We start from the raw sequence: 18,972 nt of genomic DNA, 5'->3' as shown, positions 1-18,972 counted from the left end.
AAGTGCTTGCTAACTCAAATCCTCCGACATTAAGCAATTATATAAACGGATTGATGAGTTGCCTTGACTTTGATCATTCACTCAAGAAGCCATCAATAATCTCAATTAATCATTACAAAATAAGAGCACCTCCATATATATTACTCTTTGCACTCTTCTCCATATTGTGACCTTTTTATTGCTTATCTTGTATTTTATCTTTCTAATTTTTCGATTTAATAACAAATACATATTATTGAGTTTCAATGAATTTGTGTTTCTCACCCTTATTTGAAAAAATTATGAAATACTATTTTTCTTAATAGTGAGAATTTATTTTTTAGTTTCCAATTTAAAAAAATAAAACATGTGAAATTGTGGAGTTAAATTGTGTAAAATTATCACTAATAGGATGGAAAAAGCGTTGAGCAACCTACATAGTGGTACATTAAAAATAATTTTATTGACGTGAAATTATCTTATTGTCCTCTTAAAATATTGCATATAAATACTCAAATGATTCAAGAAATGGTATGTGAGATTCAATTACTTATTTAATGTGAGATTTCATTAAAACCTCACAGAATTTGTGAACCAAACAAGGGATGGAGGTGTTTTATAAGTTTTTTTTTTTATAAATAAATTAATATCATTTAAAAAAAAAGAAATATGTTAAAATTAAAATATTCTAAACCATGAAATTCCTTAGCCTTTGAAATCCGGCTACCGATTTTTTATCCTATTTATGAAAGATCAGTGTCAAAGGTTGTTGATAATAGTGGTGATGAGGCCAGTAAGCACCAGCTTGAGCACAAGTCTACAACAACTCAGATCAATAGAGCTCAAGTTGACAGCTCTAGCTTGTTCAAACAGAAGTTTGTTATTTCCCCTATCCTCCTATTCATTATAGGTTATTACGAGTTTGTTAAAGCCTCTAACAAACTTAGATTCTCTCTTTGTATTAAGACAGCCTTCCCATATATATGGGATTAGCTTACCCCTTGTAATATTCCTTCAATTTCTCACAAATCAATAAAATTGCTCTAAAAAATTTATTTAGCTTTACTTCTTACTTAAGCTTTCTCTGTGTATTTCAATGGATTCTCTGATTTTATCAAAGTTCGTTTTATTTTTGAAAGATAATGCAAGTTATTTTAATGACAAAATTTGCCTATGAAAAGGCAAGTTCACTATTGTGAACTATACAAGCAAAATTAATTGGAGTACTACACTACTTTCACGTCTTTCATTTAAATCTTTTATTGTCCAATATCATTCAATCGGTAAAATATGTTTAACATCATGTAATTTTATCAGCCTCTAATTTTTTTTAAAAAAAAATTAAATAAAACAGTAAATATTGCAAAGAAGAAAGAATTTTTAGATTTCCTCAATAATGTGCATGGTCTAATGGAATCCAAATTGTTGTACGATTAGTTTTTTTATTTTTTTATTTTTTTATTTTTTTTTGTTTTTTGTGTAAAACATGAGTTCATCCATTAAACTCTTGCTTTGCCTTTTAATATAAATTTCTACAATTTCTTTAATTTCTATATGTTTGATAGGTATGTTTTATCAAATTTTATTTGTTAGATATTATTATTATTATTATTATTATTATTAGACTTACCGTGCATAGCACAGGGCCTAAACTAGCTAGTTAACCATAGTAGGGTTGTGGAATACACTTTTTCATATCTCTATACTCCCTTCGTTTCTTATTTCTTGCAACATTTACTATATTTGGGTGGTTCACATTTCTTGCAACAAATTTTTTTTTTCCTCTTTTAGTAAATTTTTAAAGGTAAAATTACATATTTGCCCTTATTATAATAGGATTACTATGCTGATTTATACTAATCTAGATACACTAAACCTAGTTATATCTAATCAAGAGTTAATGATTCCCACCAAAAAAAAAATTAACCCAACCAAGGAAAAGACAAGTAAAAGGGAGGAGAAATCAAGTAACAACAAGTTCAAAACAACAAACCAAGATAAACCTATCTCAAATTCACAAAGATAGATGAAATAGGGGTCTTAATCAAAGCCAACACCAAGTAAAGCTAAGATTAAGGTGTAACCACAAAGATTACAAGAGATGCAATCACAAAGAAAGCAAGATAATCACAAAGATTATGGTAGAGAGAGAAAGTCTCTTAATTACAAAGCTCAACAAAAATTAATATGCAAAAACGTCTTACAACTTAAATAGTTCGCACAAACTGACAGAAAAACGGGAAAAGGTTCGGCCGAACTCTGGGTAAGTTCGGTCGAACTTTTGGAGTTCGGCCACTCCTGCAAAGATGCAAAAATTAGGTCTGAAACTGCCTGGAAGGTTCGGGCGAACCACAGTGTAGGTTCGGCCGAACTCCCCTGCTCCTGGACAGCTCAACTTCAAACGTTCATAACTTTTTCGTTTCTCGCTCAAATTTGGCATGTGACCAGTCGTTGGAAAGCTCTTGAACTCTACTTTCACCTCCAACTTGAATCACCTAAAAATTCCTTGTAACGAAGGAGATTTGGCTGAATGAAGTAGTGGCATCATATATTGATAAGCTTCTTGTCTTCAAGTTTGATGATGGTTAGCCCCAAAAGGTGACCTCCAAGGAGCTTGGCCCTACTTCGTGTCATGACACGTGGCATGTCTTCCACTTCTTCCACTAAGTTCCATGCACCCGCGTCAAACCCCTCATCTTCAAAAGGAATTGCCCTCAATTCCGGATCATCATCACCAATATCATCTTCAAAGAGAAAAGGAGCAAGATCACCAACATTAAAGGTAGCATGAACACCAAAGTCTCCCGGTAGTTTGAGCTTATAAGCATTAGGTCCAACTCTTTCCACAACTTCAAAGGGCCTTCGGATCTTGGCATGAGCTTGTTCTTTCTCTTAGCCGGGAATCTTTCCTTCCGAAGATGGAGCCACACAAGATCACCTACATTGAATTCCCTTGGCTTTTTGAATTTGTTTGCCCTTGCCTTGTAACTCTCATTTGTCTTCTCAATTCTCTTCTTGACATCTTCATGAATCCTTTTCATCGTTTCAACTCTATCTTTTGCCTCAAAGCTCAACTCCTCTTGAGGGATACTAGGCAACAAGTCAAGTGGTAGGCGGGGATTAAAACCATACACTACTTCAAATGGTGTTTTCCCGGTAGCTATGCAATGAGAGCGGTTGTAAGCAAATTCAACTTGAGGTAGCTTAAGATCCCTATCTTTCATGTGTTTGCTAATGATAGCTCGGAGAACGGTGGACATGGTACGATTAGTCACCTCGGTTTGGCCATCGATTTGAGGGTGACTAGAGGTACTAAACAAGAGCTTGGTTCCCACTAACTTCCACAAAGTCTTCCAAAAGTAGCTCAAGAACTTAGGATCACGGTCCGACACAATACTTTTTGGAATGCCATGAAGCTTCACCACTTCTCTTAAGAACAAGGTAGCCACATGAGAAGCGTCATCGGTCTTATGGCAAGGAATGAAGTGAGCCATCTTGCTAAAACGATCAACCACAACAAACACAGAATCATTTTTCCTTTGAGTGCGAGGGAGAGCAACCACAAAATCCATGCTAAGATCATCCCAAGGGTGACTAGGGACCGGAAGAGGAGAGTAGAGTCCTTCACGGAATTGACTCTTAGCCTTGTGACAAGCCCCACAACGAGCTATCACATCTTGCACATCACCAAACATCTTGGGCCAATAAAAATGCTCTCGAAGAATGTCATATGTTTTCGCAACCACAAAGTGTCCGGCTAGCCCGGCCTCCTTGATGAGCTTCTTTAACAAGCATCCGTCGATGAGAGCATTTCGGAACACAAAGCTTGTTTCCCTTGAAAAGGAAACCCTCTTGCACCATGAAAGAGCCATCGACCCCTTCCTCACACTTCTTCATCAGCCCACCAAAATCCTCATCATCGTGATACAACTCTTTAAGCAACTCAAACCCTAAAAACTTCGCATCAAGAATAATGATCATACAATGCCTCCTAGAAAGAGCATCGGCAACAAAATTGCTCTTCCCTTCCTTGTACTTAGAAGAGAAAGTGAATGATTGGAGGAATTCAACTCATTTGGCATGCCTTGCATTGAGTTTATGAGAACCATTGATGTACTTGAGAGATTCATGATCGGAGTGTAGTACAAATGGTCTAGGCCTCAAGTAATGTGACCAATGATCAAGGGCCCTCACAATAGCATAGAAATCCTTGTCATAGGTACTATATCTCATTCTTGCTCCACCAAGCTTCTCACTAAAATAGGCAACCGGCCTCCCTCCTTGCACAAGAACCGCTTCAACTCCAACCCCACTAACATCACATTCAACTTCAAAGGGTTGATCAAAATTCGGAAGAGCTAAGATTAGAGCCACACATAACTTCTTCTTGAGGTTCTCAAAAGCCCTTTGAGCCGTTGGTGTCCACTCAAAAGTACCCTTCTTCATGCATTCGGTCACCGGGGCCAAAATAGTGCTAAAATTCTTCACAAACCTTCGATAGAAGGAAGCTAGACCATGGAAACTCCTAACTTGAGTGAGAGTAGTAGGAGTAGGCCAAGATTGAATGGCCTCGACTTTACTAGGGTCCATTAGATCCCTACATTTGAAATCACATAACCAAGAAAAACAATACTATCCACCATAAAAGTACATTTTTCCAACTTGACAAAAAGCCGCCTACTTCTCAATGTTTCAAATACTTGCCTCAAATGTTTAACTTGATCAAGTTCACATTTGCTATAAACAAGTATGTCATCAAAATAAACAACAACAAATTTACCAATAAAAGGGCGAAGTACCTCATTCATGAGCCTCATGAAAGTGCTAGGAGCATTAGAGAGCCCAAATGGCATAACTAGCCACTCATACAAGCCTTGCTTTGTCTTCAAAGCGGTCTTCCACTCATCTCCTTCACGCATACGAATTTGATGGTACCCCATCCTCAAGTCAATCTTCGAAAACACCTTGGAACCATGTAACTCATCAAGCATATCATCAAGTCGGGGAATAGGGAAGCGATACTTGATGGTGACGTTATTGACGGCCCTACTATCCACACACATCCTCCATGTACCATCCTTTTTTCGGAACCAAAAGAGCCGGAACCGAACAAGGGCTAAGGGATTCCCTTACAAATCCTCTTTCAATCAACTCACTAACTTGAGTGAGAGTAGTAGGAGTAGGCCAAGATTGAATGGCCTCCACTTTACTAGGGTCCATTAGATCCCTACATTTGAAATCACATAACCAAGAAAAACAATACTATCCACCATAAAAGTACATTTTTCCAACTTGACAAAAAGCCGCCTACTTCTCAATGTTTCAAATACTTGCCTCAAATGTTTAACTTGATCAAGTTCACATTTGCTATAAACAAGTATGTCATCAAAATAAACAACAACAAATTTACCAATAAAAGGGCGAAGTACCTCATTCATGAGCCTCATGAAAGTGCTAGGAGCATTAGAGAGCCCAAATGGCATAACTAGCCACTCATACAAGCCTTGCTTTGTCTTCAAAGCGGTCTTCCACTCATCTCCTTCACGCATACGAATTTGATGGTACCCCATCCTCAAGTCAATCTTCGAAAACACCTTGGAACCATGTAACTCATCAAGCATATCATCAAGTCGGGGAATAGGGAAGCGATACTTGATGGTGATGTTATTGACGGCCCTACTATCCACACACATCCTCCATGTACCATCCTTTTTTCGGAACCAAAAGAGCCGGAACCGAACAAGGGCTAAGGGATTCCCTTACAAATCCTCTTTCAATCAACTCACTAACTTGTCTTTGAAGCTCTCTTGCTTCATCGGGGGTACACCTATAAGCCGGTCTATTAGGGAGTTGTGATCCGGGAATAAGATCTATTTGATGTTCAATTCCCCTAATAGGTGGCAAACCGGGTGGGAGATCATCGGGGAAAACGTCATGGTACTCAACCAATACTTCCTTGACAAGGGGGTGGATTGGGTTCTCTCGCTCACTCTCTTGTGTTTCCCTAAGAAGACAAATAAAGACAATGTGTCCTTGATTTATCTCCTTTCCCATATCATTTTCCCCAATGAGAAGGTTCTCTTTGATTGTGTTTCCCGTACCCAAGGGTTCTTTGTGTTTGATGGTGGGGGACAAGGGGTTAAGTACAATCTTTTTTTTATCCATCATGAATGAATAAGTGTTCTTTCTTCCATCATGCATCACATCTCTATCAAATTGCCAAGGTCTACCAAGCAATACATGACAAGCATCCATAGGCAATACATCACAAAGCACCTCATCCTTATATAACTTGCCAATTGAGAAAGAAAGAAGAGTTTGTTTCGTTACCTTCACCTCATTGTGATTGTTAAGCCATTGAAGCTTGTAGGGAGTAGGATGATCGGTAGTTTCAAGATTGAGCTTGCTCACCAATGTTGTTGAAGCCACATTAGTGCAAGAGCCACTATCGATGATAAGATTGCAAACCCGATCCTTGATGGTGCATCGAGTTTGGAAGATGTTTTCCCTTTGCTCTTCCGCTAAAGGGGTGGAAATGGAGTGAAGTGCTCTCCTCACAACAAGGATTTGACCCTCATCGGCGTCAACTACAATTTCATCCTCCTCATCATATATAGGGTCACCAAAATCCCTCTCGTCATCTTCGTACTCATCATCATCCATTTTACGAATCATCATAGCTCTACTATTTGGACACTCATTAGCAAAATGTCCATAGCCTCTACACTTGTAGCAAGTCTTTGGAAAATGCATGGGAGCCTTGCCTTTGTCATCCTTGACAATGGGCTTGCTTGTCTCACCCTTTGGAGCAAAAGAATTCTTGAAGGTAGGCTTAGGATACCCACTAGCACTACTCACCTTGTCATACTTCTCAAACTTCAAAGCCACTTGCACCACTTGATCAAAACTTCCATGGGCATGAACATCAACCTTTTTCCCAAGCTTTCTTTCAAGACCACCAATATACCTAGCAATCTTATGCTCCGGTGCTTCCTCAACTCCACTCATGATAGAAAGTTTTTCAAACTCCCTAGTATACTTCTCTACCGACATAGTTCCTTGCTTAAGAGAGTTCAATTTAAGATAAGCATCTTGAAAATAATCTCTAGGCACAAAAGCCTTGTTCATATGTTTCTTCAATTTCTCCCAAGAAGTGATTTTTGATTTTCCATCTTTCTTCCTACGATTCTTAAAGTTCTCATACCACAAAGAAGCATGTTTTTTGAGTTTAAAGATGACCAATTTGAAACGTTTTTCATCATTATAACCCTTATATTCAAACACATTCTCCATACTTCTAACCCAATCAAGAAATTCATTGGGATCAAGATTACCTTCAAAGTCCGGAAATTCCAACTTGATGTCTCGGTCACGGTTGTCCTCATGGTGTCGTTGGCGGTGTTCCCTTCTCCGGTGAGGAGAGTGAGAGTCATCTTCTTCACTAGGGCTCCTCCTCCTTCTAGGACTTCTTCTATTCTCCAAGACCTCAAGAAGTCTATCAAACTTCCTTTCTAGAGCATCCAATCTAGAGTTTTCATTGTAACCTTCATCATCTTCATAATAGTATCTATCACCCATGTTTCAAGATAGAAAGTTTGTATCTTTGAGAAAAAAATTTCAAATTTTGTGGGAAAAGATGAGATCTTTTGAGAGGGGAAAGAGAAATCAAAAAGGTAGGATCTTTCTAGGCTAATAACCTAGGCTCTTGATACTAAATGATATGAAATAACCAAGGAAAAGACAAATAAAATAGAGGAGAAATCAAGTAACAACAAGTTCAAAACAACAAACCAAGATAAACCTATCTCAAATTCACAAAGATAGATGAAATAGGGGTCTTAATCAAAGCCAACACCAAGTAAAGCTAAGATTAAGGTGTAACCACAAAGATTACAAGAGATGCAATCACAAAGAAAGCAAGATAATCACAAAGATTATGGTAGAGAGAGAAAGTCTCTTAATTACAAAGCTCAACAAAAATTAATATGCAAAAACGTCTTAAAACAACTTAAATAGTTCGCACAAACTGACAGAAAAACGGGAAAAGGTTCGGCCGAACTCTGGGTAAGTTCGGTCGAACTTGTGGGTAGGTTCGGTCGAACTTTTGGAGTTCGGCCACTCCTGCAAAGATGCAAAAATCAGGTCTGAAACTGCCTGGAAGGTTCGGGCGAACCACAGTGTAGGTTCGGCCGAACTCCCCTGCTCCTGGACAGCTCAACTTCAAACGTTCATAACTTCTTCGTTTCTCGCTCAAATTTGGCATGTGACTAGTCGTTGGAAAGCTCTTGAACTCTACTTTCACCTCCAACTTGAATCACCTAAAAATTCCTTGTAACGAAGGAGATTTGGCTGAATGAAGTAGTGGCATCATATATTGATAAGCTTCTTGTCTTCAAGTTTGATGATGGTTAGCCCCGAAAGGTGACCTCCAAGGAGCTTGGCCCTACTTCGTGTCATGACACGTGGCATGTCTTCCACTTCTTCCACTAAGTTCCATGCACCCGCGTCACCCCCCCCCCCCCCCAAAAAAAAAAATTTCCTCTCTTTATATTCTGAGAATTTGATGAACAAATCAGTTCATCTTCCCAACTACTCCATTGATTGCAGTCTTCAACTACCTGCAATAACTCCATGGCTCTTTGCTCTCCCCTCTCTCTCTCTTCTCTCCCCTCTCTATATAACACTCTCTCTTTCTCTCTCCTGATCTTTCGGAACCCTAACAAAAATTGTTCGTTGGCTTTCTTCTCTTAAGTCTTAACCCTCATAATTGATATTGGTTATTGCTTTCTTCGAGTAGCCTTGAACACTATATTTTCATCAAGTATTCAAGTTTATATACTTAAATTCAAATATTCCACGGACAGCTCTTTTGATCAGTATACCAAAAAAGATCCAATCTAAATTTGTACCAATAAGTTCAAATAAGTTCATACATATCCAATCTAAAGTGAACCACTCACCCCAATGAGGGGGCACCTACACCAATTACTTAGCACTAATATACTCACGTTACATCTTTGTAAAAGCACACCATGCTTCCACGAAGATCAACCAATCAACAATATTGAAACTCTAAATCACTAAACAATTATAGTATCTAAAGAAGTACAATTAGCACTTAATACACACTATAAAGTCAACTTTTAAGGCCACACCCACGCACATTATAGTATTGCAAACCTATCTTAGACATGTTTACATACATAATTTAATTAAATTTATTAAACTCAAAGTTGGGTTACGACTTTCAAGGTAATAACACAACCTGATGCACTTAATTAATTTAATTATACAACTAATAATTCATAGCTCCCAATAAAGATTAAAGAGTTGTGCATTGGATCTGAAACTATAATTGAGAGAGTTTCCAGAAAAGCTAGGTTCTTGGCATTTATATAAACTCAAACTTTACTGAAATTTAAGAGCAACCCATTTCATAATATAGTGAAAGAAATAATGGGTCATTCTCAATTTGTAGCATTTTTTCTTGTTTTGACTCTTTTGGTTCTCTCATTTTCTCAAGGTACTTTGAGTTTTTCCTTTGAATTTTCATGTTATTATATTACAATTTACAATTCTAATGCAACATGAGTTTGTGTTGTTGAAGGGTATGGAAGAATTTTACAGGAAAGTCAAGTTGCTGAAGCAGTGATGCCTTCCTTGAAGCAAGTAAGTGGTACCTTTAATTTATTTCCATGTTTTTTGTGAAAAAGTTGTGCACATATCCTTCTCATATTGACCTATAAATATACATGTTGGTCATTAGGACTTGACACTTTATACTAATTGTATATATGAAAAAGAATTGTGTGATGTGTCGTACCATTATGATTATATATGACGATAACCAATGAATTTTATGTACTGATATGTATAATAATTCTCAAATTCTAACTAATGTCACTTCTATTGGACAATGAGCCGTCAATTTTAATTTTTTCATACGACCAAATACATGGTTATAGGTTCTCCACATTATGTATTTTATACTCGTAGGCAATTTTGTTTTTTACCACCTCACAAAAATACGAAAATCTGTTTTATCACCTCCCAAAAAAAAATTATTACTTTACCACCTCATAAAAAACACGAATATAGGTTTTACCACCACTTAACGGTTTTCATCCAAAAATTCCGTTAAGTGTGGCCCACGGTGACACGTGTCAGCATTTTATTTGTTAAAAAAAAGAGAAATTTAAAAAAAAAAACAAAAAAACCTAAAACTACTCCGGCCACCACCACAGCGCCACCGCCGCCTTCCCCCCAACTCACCACAGCACTCCCCGAAACCACCACCCGTGTCGCACCACCAGCCCCAAGGCCCCCAACCCACCTGAACCCTCCCCCTCCCCTTTCCCGCAACCGTAACACCCCCTAAAACCACCAAACCCAAAACCCTCCTTCCCTAATACGGTCACGATTTCGGCCACAAATGGCCGAAATCGGCCGGTTTTAAGGCTGAGTGGCCTTAACCGGCCGATTTCGGCCATTTGTGGCCGGAATCGTGGCTGTTTTGGGGGATTCGTGGTCATTGAGGGTTGTGGGTTGGTGGTTTTTGGGTCGATTGCGGTTGCGGGAGAGGGAAGGGGGCGTTCAGGTGGGTTGGGAGAGGGAGGGGGTGGAGCCGCGCCGCCGGTGGTAGGTTTGGGGGGGCAGTCGTGGGTTGGGTGGTGGCGCGGTGGTGGCGCTGTGGTGGTGGCTGGGTAGATTTAGGTTTTTTTAATTTTTTTTCTTTTTTTTTTTTAATTTTTTTTCTTTTTTTGGCCAATAATAACACGACACGTGGCTTTATGGGCCCACTTAACGGATTCTTAAACGGAATCAGTTAAGTGGTGGTAAAACCTATTTTCGTGTTTTTTATGAGGTGGTAAAGTAATACTTTTTTTTTGGGAGGTGGTAAAAGAGATTTTCGTGTTTTTGCGAGGTGGTAAAAAACAAAATTTCCTTATTATTTGTTTTTGTTACAATTAAATATTGTTTGAAATTTCACAGGTTAAGTTTGAGAAACTATGTTAGCAAGAGATTCTAGCAAAAACTCCCTTTACTTTTTTTTAGCAAAATTCTCAAATAAAAATCCATCCATTGGGGCTGTAGATTAACTAATCGTTTCCCAACATTGTTTATTCTTGTTATGCTAAAATGTAATTTTTAAGACGTTTCATTGAACAAGTTCCAGAAACTAAGAGGAGGTTTTGCAAGGAAAAAATATTATTTTTAGAGGTATATATTCCAACTTAAAAGAGGGTGTAATTGGATGGTCCTTTGTGCTAATAAACCAAAAGTCAAAAGACACATTGACTTGGCTCTTAATTTTAAAATATTCCCTCCGTCCCCAAAACTTAGACCCTTTGGGCCTAATTTTAGTCTCAAAAAGATCGACCCATTTACATTAAAATGCCCACCAATATACAACAATATTAGCTGCCCCATATAAAAAAATTTTTTCATGTATTTTTAATACTTTATCTCTCTATTTTTCTTACAAACCCCATGTAAATTAATCTTTCTAATATCGTGACAAAATAAAATAAAATAAAATAAAATAATCTTTCCAATATGTTATTTTTTTTATTTTATTTTAAGTTTCTTAATACTTGCGAAATCAACTCAAAAGGGTCGAAGTTTTGGGGATGTAGAGAATACTATTTATCTTGATCTGCTCCATTATACCATTTTTATATACTACGTATAAAATTTATTTCATATTACGTGTGATAATGATCCTAGCAAAGAGCTAAAAAGAAATACTTTTAAGATGATGACATCAACAATGCGTGGTTCCTACAGGCGCCTGTACCATGTATTGTACAAACGTTTCTCGCGGAAAGAACATATTATACAAATGTAAAGAACATATACATCTATAGTGAAAAAGACATACATCTATAGTAAAAAGAACATATTATTAAATTATAATGAACACATACCTAAAGTAAAAGGAACATATTTTTACCAAAAAAGAGCGAAAAGAAAATATTTACATGTTCTATTATTGTCAGTGTAATATACTTTTATTTGAAAAAAAAAAGGTTTGTTGCATATTGCAAAATGTTATTTGAATTTTGTCTTTAAATTATGGTTGATATATATAAATAATGTTTATTACATAATATTATCAAGTTCTTTATTAATATTTTTTTTGACAAGATGTTCTTTATTAATATTACAGATGTTCTTTAGATAAATAAAAAGTACTCGTAATTACATTTAGTTGATCTTTACAAAACAGATATATGTTCTTTACAAAATAGTGTACGTTCTTTACAAATTAGCTACATGTTCTTTCTGTGTTTGTTGTATGTACCAAACATGGTACCACCGCCTGTAGCTTAAAATTTTCATGACAACAATATTATTAACTTATTGTCGCACAATCTCAATTTACTTGTATTATTTGACAAAATTGTACTCCCTCCGTGTTTTTTTAAGTGATACATATTGACCGGCACATAGTTTTAGGCAATTTAATTGACTTAAATAAAATAAGAGGTAAGTGGGGTAGTGGAGTATTAAAAAATTGTTAAAGAAAGATAGTGGGGTTAACAGTTTATTGAAAAGTAATATATGTGAGAGGAAAGATATAATAAAAAAGTAGTAGTGGGTTTGGGTGGGGACCATGAGAGGAGAGAGATATAATATTTTAATGTATTGTTTTGCCAAAAAAGGAAATGTATCACTTAAAAAAATACGGCCGGAAATGAAAAATGTATCACTTAAAAAAACACGGAGGGAGTAAGTTTTTTTAGTCAACTTAGACAAGTAAAGTAAGACGAAGTGAATGTTTAGAAAAGAAGAACATATATTTCTTCATAACTTCATTTTTTTTTTTCCTGACTTGGACTTTATTAGTTTTCACGGACTTTTAATCGTGTATGCTTTAGACAAGCAAGACTTGTAAGTTTCTTCCATTACTAACACGTACAATATGTTATGAATATCATTTTACTCTTTTTTCTTAGGAAACTCCACGAAAATCAAGATTTCTTGCCGTGGAATTGATGGATTATGGTAGTTCAAATGTGGGTCCAAACGTTAACTCTAGGTCTGGATTTCCGTTTAACCTTCCTTCGTCGCCGTTGCCGCCGCCGGCCGAACAACCAACTAGCGATTGATGGAGAGCAAAGCATGCGTCCAAAGCTAGCTATTTACTATATATGAAAGAGGATAGAATTGTTTCCTCCAAATTGTATTGAAAAACCAAATTTTCCTATTGCTAGGGATAATGATCTATGTAAGATTTAAGATCTTAGCTTTAAGCAATCAAGAATTGTATTAAATAACTTTAATAAAGTAAAGTGATCTTCACCCATGTGATGAATGACCGACTATCATGTTTTTGAGACAAGATCTATCTATATTACGTACATGCACACATGAAAATTTAAAAGTTAATTAAGTACGATCAATGAGTATTCAAAAATTAAGAACATACTCTCTTTAACACAAAAAAAAAAAAAAAAGAACATACTCTCTTTGTTTCATTTTGATTGTCTCATTTAAAATGTAACACTGTTTTCAATATAATATTTATGGCCATCAAAAAAAATTTACTCCCTCCGTCCCAAAAAGAACGACCCATTTGGGTTGATTACGCGGGTATTAAGGAAGTTAAGTAAAAAGATGTCAAAGTATATTGGAAAGATAAATTTACATGGGGTTTGTAAAAAAATAGACAGATTAGACTGGTTTTGCTCAGACTATTAGGGATCACATTGATTTGTCGGTCTACAATCCATATCGAGTTAGTTTAAGACTTATCAAAAAAAAAATATTAACAACGCACTTTCTGAGCGGCTAAAAATACAATGTGGTCTCTTGTAGAATAACGGAGGAACCCCCTATAATGCTAACAAAGTAACCTATATGATATTAACAGACCCCCTTATTATACTTATTGAATAACCCTTAAATAACAAATTAACTCCTACAACACTTAGAGTAATCCCTAAGTTACTAACTAAGTAACCCCTACAACACTAACCGAGTAATCCCACGTATGGCCAACCACATATAAAAGTTACTATTATACTGAATATTAAATCAAAATCAAGTGTATTTTCAATGTACTCTATATTTTATCATAGAAATCATAATAACTCAAGGTTAATATTTATTACTACACTTGTTTTTGGCTGAGTAATAATTAGAGGTTTCAAAACCTGACCCGATCCGTAATTAACCTAAAAAATCCTGATTCTTCAAATTTTGAGTTGTATGGGCACAATAATTTAGCATAACTCAAGCTAAGACCCGACCCGAACTAACCAAACCCGAACAAGCCACCAGGATTGACACCTCTAGTGATAATAGTTCAAATTAATTTTGATGACACTACAAGAAAAAAGGTTATTTTCGATGGTAAATACCCAAAAAAAAATCGTCAGAAAAGTGATTTTCGATCGTTTTCTGTCATAAAAGTGTTGTCGAAAACACCTTTGTCAGAAATTTGCACTTTTCCAACATCGGATTTCACTTTTTCGATGGTTTTTAAAGGCCATCAAGAAAAACCGATGGCATAAACCATCGGAAATTTCCGATGGCCGGATAAACCGTCAGATATTTTGTGTTTTCCGATGGCTTGTTTTAGACCATCAGATATTTCATATGGCTTAAAAACCATCGGAAATTTCCTATGGCCTTTTAAACCATCAGAAATTTCCAATGGCTTAAGCCATAGGAAAAGCCCTTGGAAAACGAATTCCAATGCTTTTAAAGGCCGTCGGAAATTTTCAACGACGTGATCCATCGGAAATTTTTAAAAGCCATCAAAAATTTCCGATTGCTTTTAAAACCATCGGAAATTATGTATTTTTCGGCGGTCTTAGGTGGCCATCGGAAGGTATCCGTCGGAAATAGTGTGTTTTGTAGTGTGATTTCATGTTAGTTTTAGGTTTGATCAACAATTAGTCGGATACAATGAGATTATAGGCACCATAGGTTAGGACGACAAAAGCAGGTTGTGTAAGGCTATGATCAATTTTGGATTCTAATCGGGCTAGGTGTTAGTTTGGGTTCAAATTATTGTTCAGTCTAGAGAAATAGATTGCTAGTTATTAATATTTATCAAACCGGTGCTAATTTGTGTTTGGTTCATAGAATATTAGGTTAAATTGGTTGTTGGTCTATATCAGGTTGAGTACAATTCTTGTTAAGGGTCAGACAGTCAGTAGTATCATCCATTTTTATTGTTCGAGTACAAGTTATGTACGGGTCAGAGCTAGTTAAGTCAACTTATCGAGTCGGTCAGTTTCAGACACCAGTATGATGTTAAATGATGTGATTCTTGTGATAAATTATATGTTTAATCGTATGTGCAAAGCAAGAACATGGGTCAAAGTGGTCTCAATAAATACCTAATGTAAAAGTTAAAATATAACATTTATATTGAAATGGATAAAGTAATCAATAAGCAAATTTATTCATTATTACTACATCACACAAGTTCAAAGGATAGTATGTTTAAAAAAAAAAAAAAAAAGTTCAAAGGATAGTATTTTTACTATTTTTTTTTTTTTGAAAACTTTTTACTATTTTATTAATTACGAATGATAATTATTTCTATGCTTATCATTTTCCTTTTATTATTTGATCAAACTTCATATGAAACGTATTGAAATTTGTAATCTAATAGTATTTCATTTTAATATATATTCCTATTGTAAGGAAATTTCATTTTTCGATTTTCCAAAACCATAACCATTTACTAGGTTTAAAAGAAATATACTCAAATAAGCAACAAATAAAGAGAAACCTTCCACAAATCTTCATAAAAATATGCTAATATATATTTCAATTATTAAAAGTCTTTAACATAAACCCTACAAACTCATTAAAATCTATTTTCCCATCATTATTTTGATCAAAACCCTTAATCATTTTCCTACAATCTTGCAACTCTATCCCTTTCCTTATCCCTAAAACACAAAGCACTCTCTGTAATTCCCCTGCATCAATAAACCCATCTTTATTTTGATCAAATACATCGAAAGCTTCTTTTACTTCTTCTAAGCTAGGCTCATCTTCAAATAAATTAGATAATTCATTACAACCCCACTTCTTTTGAAGCTCTTCTCCTTCAAAACTATGTTGAATTCCAAGTCTTTCCATGATCATGTTTATATCGCGTCCAAGCAAGCAATCATCATCATGATCATCAATAGATACATCATTAGAGGTAATCAAAGATTGCTTCCCCACAATAATGTTGTTGTTGCTCTTCGGCTCAAACATGATGGCCTCAGAAGAGTTGAAGAAATGAAATTTTGCATGGAAAAGTGACCAAGAACTCATGAAGAAATTTGACAAGTTATGTTTTAAGTCAAAAATAACATGTAGGAAAATTAAATCAAGGAAATTTGAAGAAAGGGTGTTGTAAGAAGATGATGTTGATGCCTTCTCCATTGTAATAATAAACTTGTCTATCGAATATTACAGCTTTGCTAGCATGGAGGAAATTCGCAATTTGTTTGATGGATGGAAAATAGGTAAGGTTTCATTTATATACTGTATAAAATGATGAACTTTTTAAAGGGTTAGAAACGATCATGTAGGTGTTTTAGGTACAAGGAAAGTTCATGGATTTTGCTTTGAAGTTGGAATAGAAGGTTAGAGAAAAATAGGTTGAAAATTGTGTATGATATATTACTTAATAATTTAGGATTCGTATAAGAATTATGTCTTAGACGAACTTGGAAGTTTCCTTCATATGTTGTGGAAGTATGTGGCGTCAGGCAAGTCAATAATATGAGGCAGACTTTTGTTATGGAACACTTTTTCTCCTAACCCATTAGTTTATCCTTTTGTCTCTTTCCCTTAGAATAAGTAACAAAAATAAATACGAAAAACAAAAGAAAAGAACATAAACATTAAACACAATGGAAGTATGGAATTCCTCCACCAAGGGCCTCAAAAAATTTATGTATACTTGGATGCAAGGTGTACTCAATGGTATTTTATGTTCTTTTTACTTATTTTAAAATCTTAAAATAGGCAAAATAAATATCAAAAGAATAAAAAACTATCTTTGACTACACCTACCTCTATGTATACCCGGGTATATATAAAAGGTGTTGCCAAGGGTCAACCTTTTAGGATTAAGCCGTTGAACATAAACAAAATTAAAATAGTGGTTGAATAAATTAAACTTGATCGTATTTGTACCATATAAAGTACAAATGTATAAGCAAATATATTATCAAGGGATATCTTCTTAAATTAGTGGTTATGTATCTCACTAACTATGTGGCTAGTCATCATGGGGTTACTCGGCTAATTATATAGAGGTTACTTGGTTAGGATTATAGGGTTACTTGGTTAATAATCTATCAATAGGAGAAGGGTGGTTTTTTTAAAAAAAAATAAAAAATAAAAAATTTAATTGTTACAAAATTAACATAGTTAAAGTTTTAATTAGGAATTAATTAAACTATTAAATGATTTATAAAAAATATTCAAAAAATTGTTAACCGATCATTTAGGTTGTAGGTAAAATATAATATTTTAAGCGAACACCTCAAAAGATTGTATTATTCATAAATAATCAAAAGGTTGACTTGTTTTTGACGGACCATTCAAAAGTTATATTATTTTTGACAATTTCTTAGTAAATAAATATCAAGACGAATCGAATAAATTAAAACTCTTGTCAACTATGTTTCTTTTTAAGAGTGAATCACAAAATAAAGTCAAGATAACTTATATAAATAGTGACGTAAGGCAAAACGTAGCAACTAAAATGGAACGAGGGAAATATTTTTAACTCATTTAAACTATGGGCCTGTTCACATTTACTTCAGTTCAGTTCAGTTCAGTTCAGCTCCAATCAGTTCAGTTCAGTTCCAATCAGTTCAGTTCAGTTCAGTTCAGCTCTTAATTTCCCTCTCACATAAAATATTCATTTCAGCTCAATTCAGTTCAGTTCAGTTCAGTTCAGTTCCAATCAGTTTAGTTCAATTCAGTTCAGCTCAGTTCAGTAAATATGAACAGGCCCTATATCTCACCAGGGCACAAGTATTTTCTATTTGTTACTTTTTCTGCTAGGTCATGACTTGTTTACTAACCAAAGATTGACCACTTGACTTTGGTGGAAAATTCATAGAAACTAGTAACAAGCCTTGATTTCGTCTTATTAAAGCATCAATTCCAAGTTACATAGTGGCTGTGAAAAAATAAAATATAAAAAATTACATAGTCTACCGAAGTACATGATTTTCAACCATTTAAAATAAATTTAAGAATTAAAAATAAAATATACAAGAGTCAAAGGTGGAAGGTAAGCTATTTCAACTCTCTAAATTATCGTTTTATGGCATGAACTCTAAAAAATAATTACTCTCCTGCATTCTTTAGTCTCAATAAATACTTATACATATAAATTTTCTTAATGAATTTTATTTAAATAAAATTACGTAATATTGTTAAAGGGAAAATACAAGTTAATCTGCCAGATAAACGAATTTTTGTTAATCTGATGGCATTTTTGTAAATATATTGAAAAAGCAGGGTCATTGTTAAAAGTGTATATTAACATATGTGTCCGTCAAACTACTACTTCCTTCGTTCTATTAATATTACAACAATGGACTTTTTGCACTATTTATCACTCTTGTTTGACCATGTAATATAGATTTATACGTTAAGCAAAATATAGTCATGTGGGATCTTATTGGATTCGTTTCATAAAATACTTTCACAATATCAACTTTTTATAATTTTTACTCTTACACAATTATAGATATTTAGCATATAAAATGTGCTTTGGGATGCGTAATTTCCTCCTTGTTGCAATATTAATAGAACGAAGGAAGTATAATATTTGAAACCAGAGCGAGTAGCAAATACATTTTGCTTCAACTATTAAAGAATAAACCAAGTTTTTTTAACTTTTCATGGAGTTGGAGGATCTTGATGGTTTGGGAATCGACAGAAAGTATTGGAAGTTCATGAAAATTTGATGTGAAGTCGTATATGAGACAATGACGACCAGGTAAAATG

The 18,972-nt window shown here is 34.9% G+C and overlaps 1 protein-coding gene and 1 pseudogene across 1 annotated transcript; both read right to left on the bottom strand.

Moving 5' to 3' along the window:
* Positions 1–738: 738 nt before the first annotated feature.
* Positions 739–7,032, bottom strand: LOC145594312 (uncharacterized). The gene is made up of 6 exons (XM_081650646.1): positions 6,910–7,032; positions 6,310–6,855; positions 5,054–5,241; positions 4,297–4,576; positions 3,492–3,761; positions 739–876 (listed from the first exon to the last, which is right to left on the bottom strand). Exons 1-6 carry the CDS (start codon positions 7,030–7,032, stop codon positions 739–741), a joined length of 1,545 nt encoding a protein of 514 aa, XP_081506772.1.
* Positions 7,033–15,768: 8,736 nt separating this feature from the next.
* LOC145594311 (putative calcium-binding protein CML46 pseudogene) lies at positions 15,769–16,380 on the bottom strand (annotated as a pseudogene).
* Positions 16,381–18,972: the final 2,592 nt, after the last annotated feature.

This window comes from Chenopodium album, chromosome 19, assembly GCF_948465745.1.
Source record: "Chenopodium album chromosome 19, dcCheAlbu1.1, whole genome shotgun sequence".
Classification (NCBI taxonomy): domain Eukaryota; kingdom Viridiplantae; phylum Streptophyta; class Magnoliopsida; order Caryophyllales; family Amaranthaceae; genus Chenopodium; species Chenopodium album.
The sequence above is the reverse complement of the archived record's forward strand: the minus strand, read 5'-3'. Positions and strand labels throughout refer to the sequence as shown.

What these genes read in the sequence shown, in the direction of transcription:
- LOC145594312 (XM_081650646.1), bottom strand. Translation starts at nt 7,032, where the DNA reads ATGTCGGTAGAGAAGTATACTAGGGAGTTTGAAAAACTTTCTATCATG. An exon ending in CCTTTGAAGTTGAATGTGAT is followed by an intron (nt 3,762 to 4,296) that starts GTTAGTGGGGTT and finishes TGCTTGTTAAAG; the next exon opens with AAGCTCATCAAGGAGGCCGG. An exon ending in ATGATTCTGTGTTTGTTGTG is followed by an intron (nt 877 to 3,491) that starts GTTGATCGTTTT and finishes TATAATGAATAG; the next exon opens with GAGGATAGGGGAAATAACAA.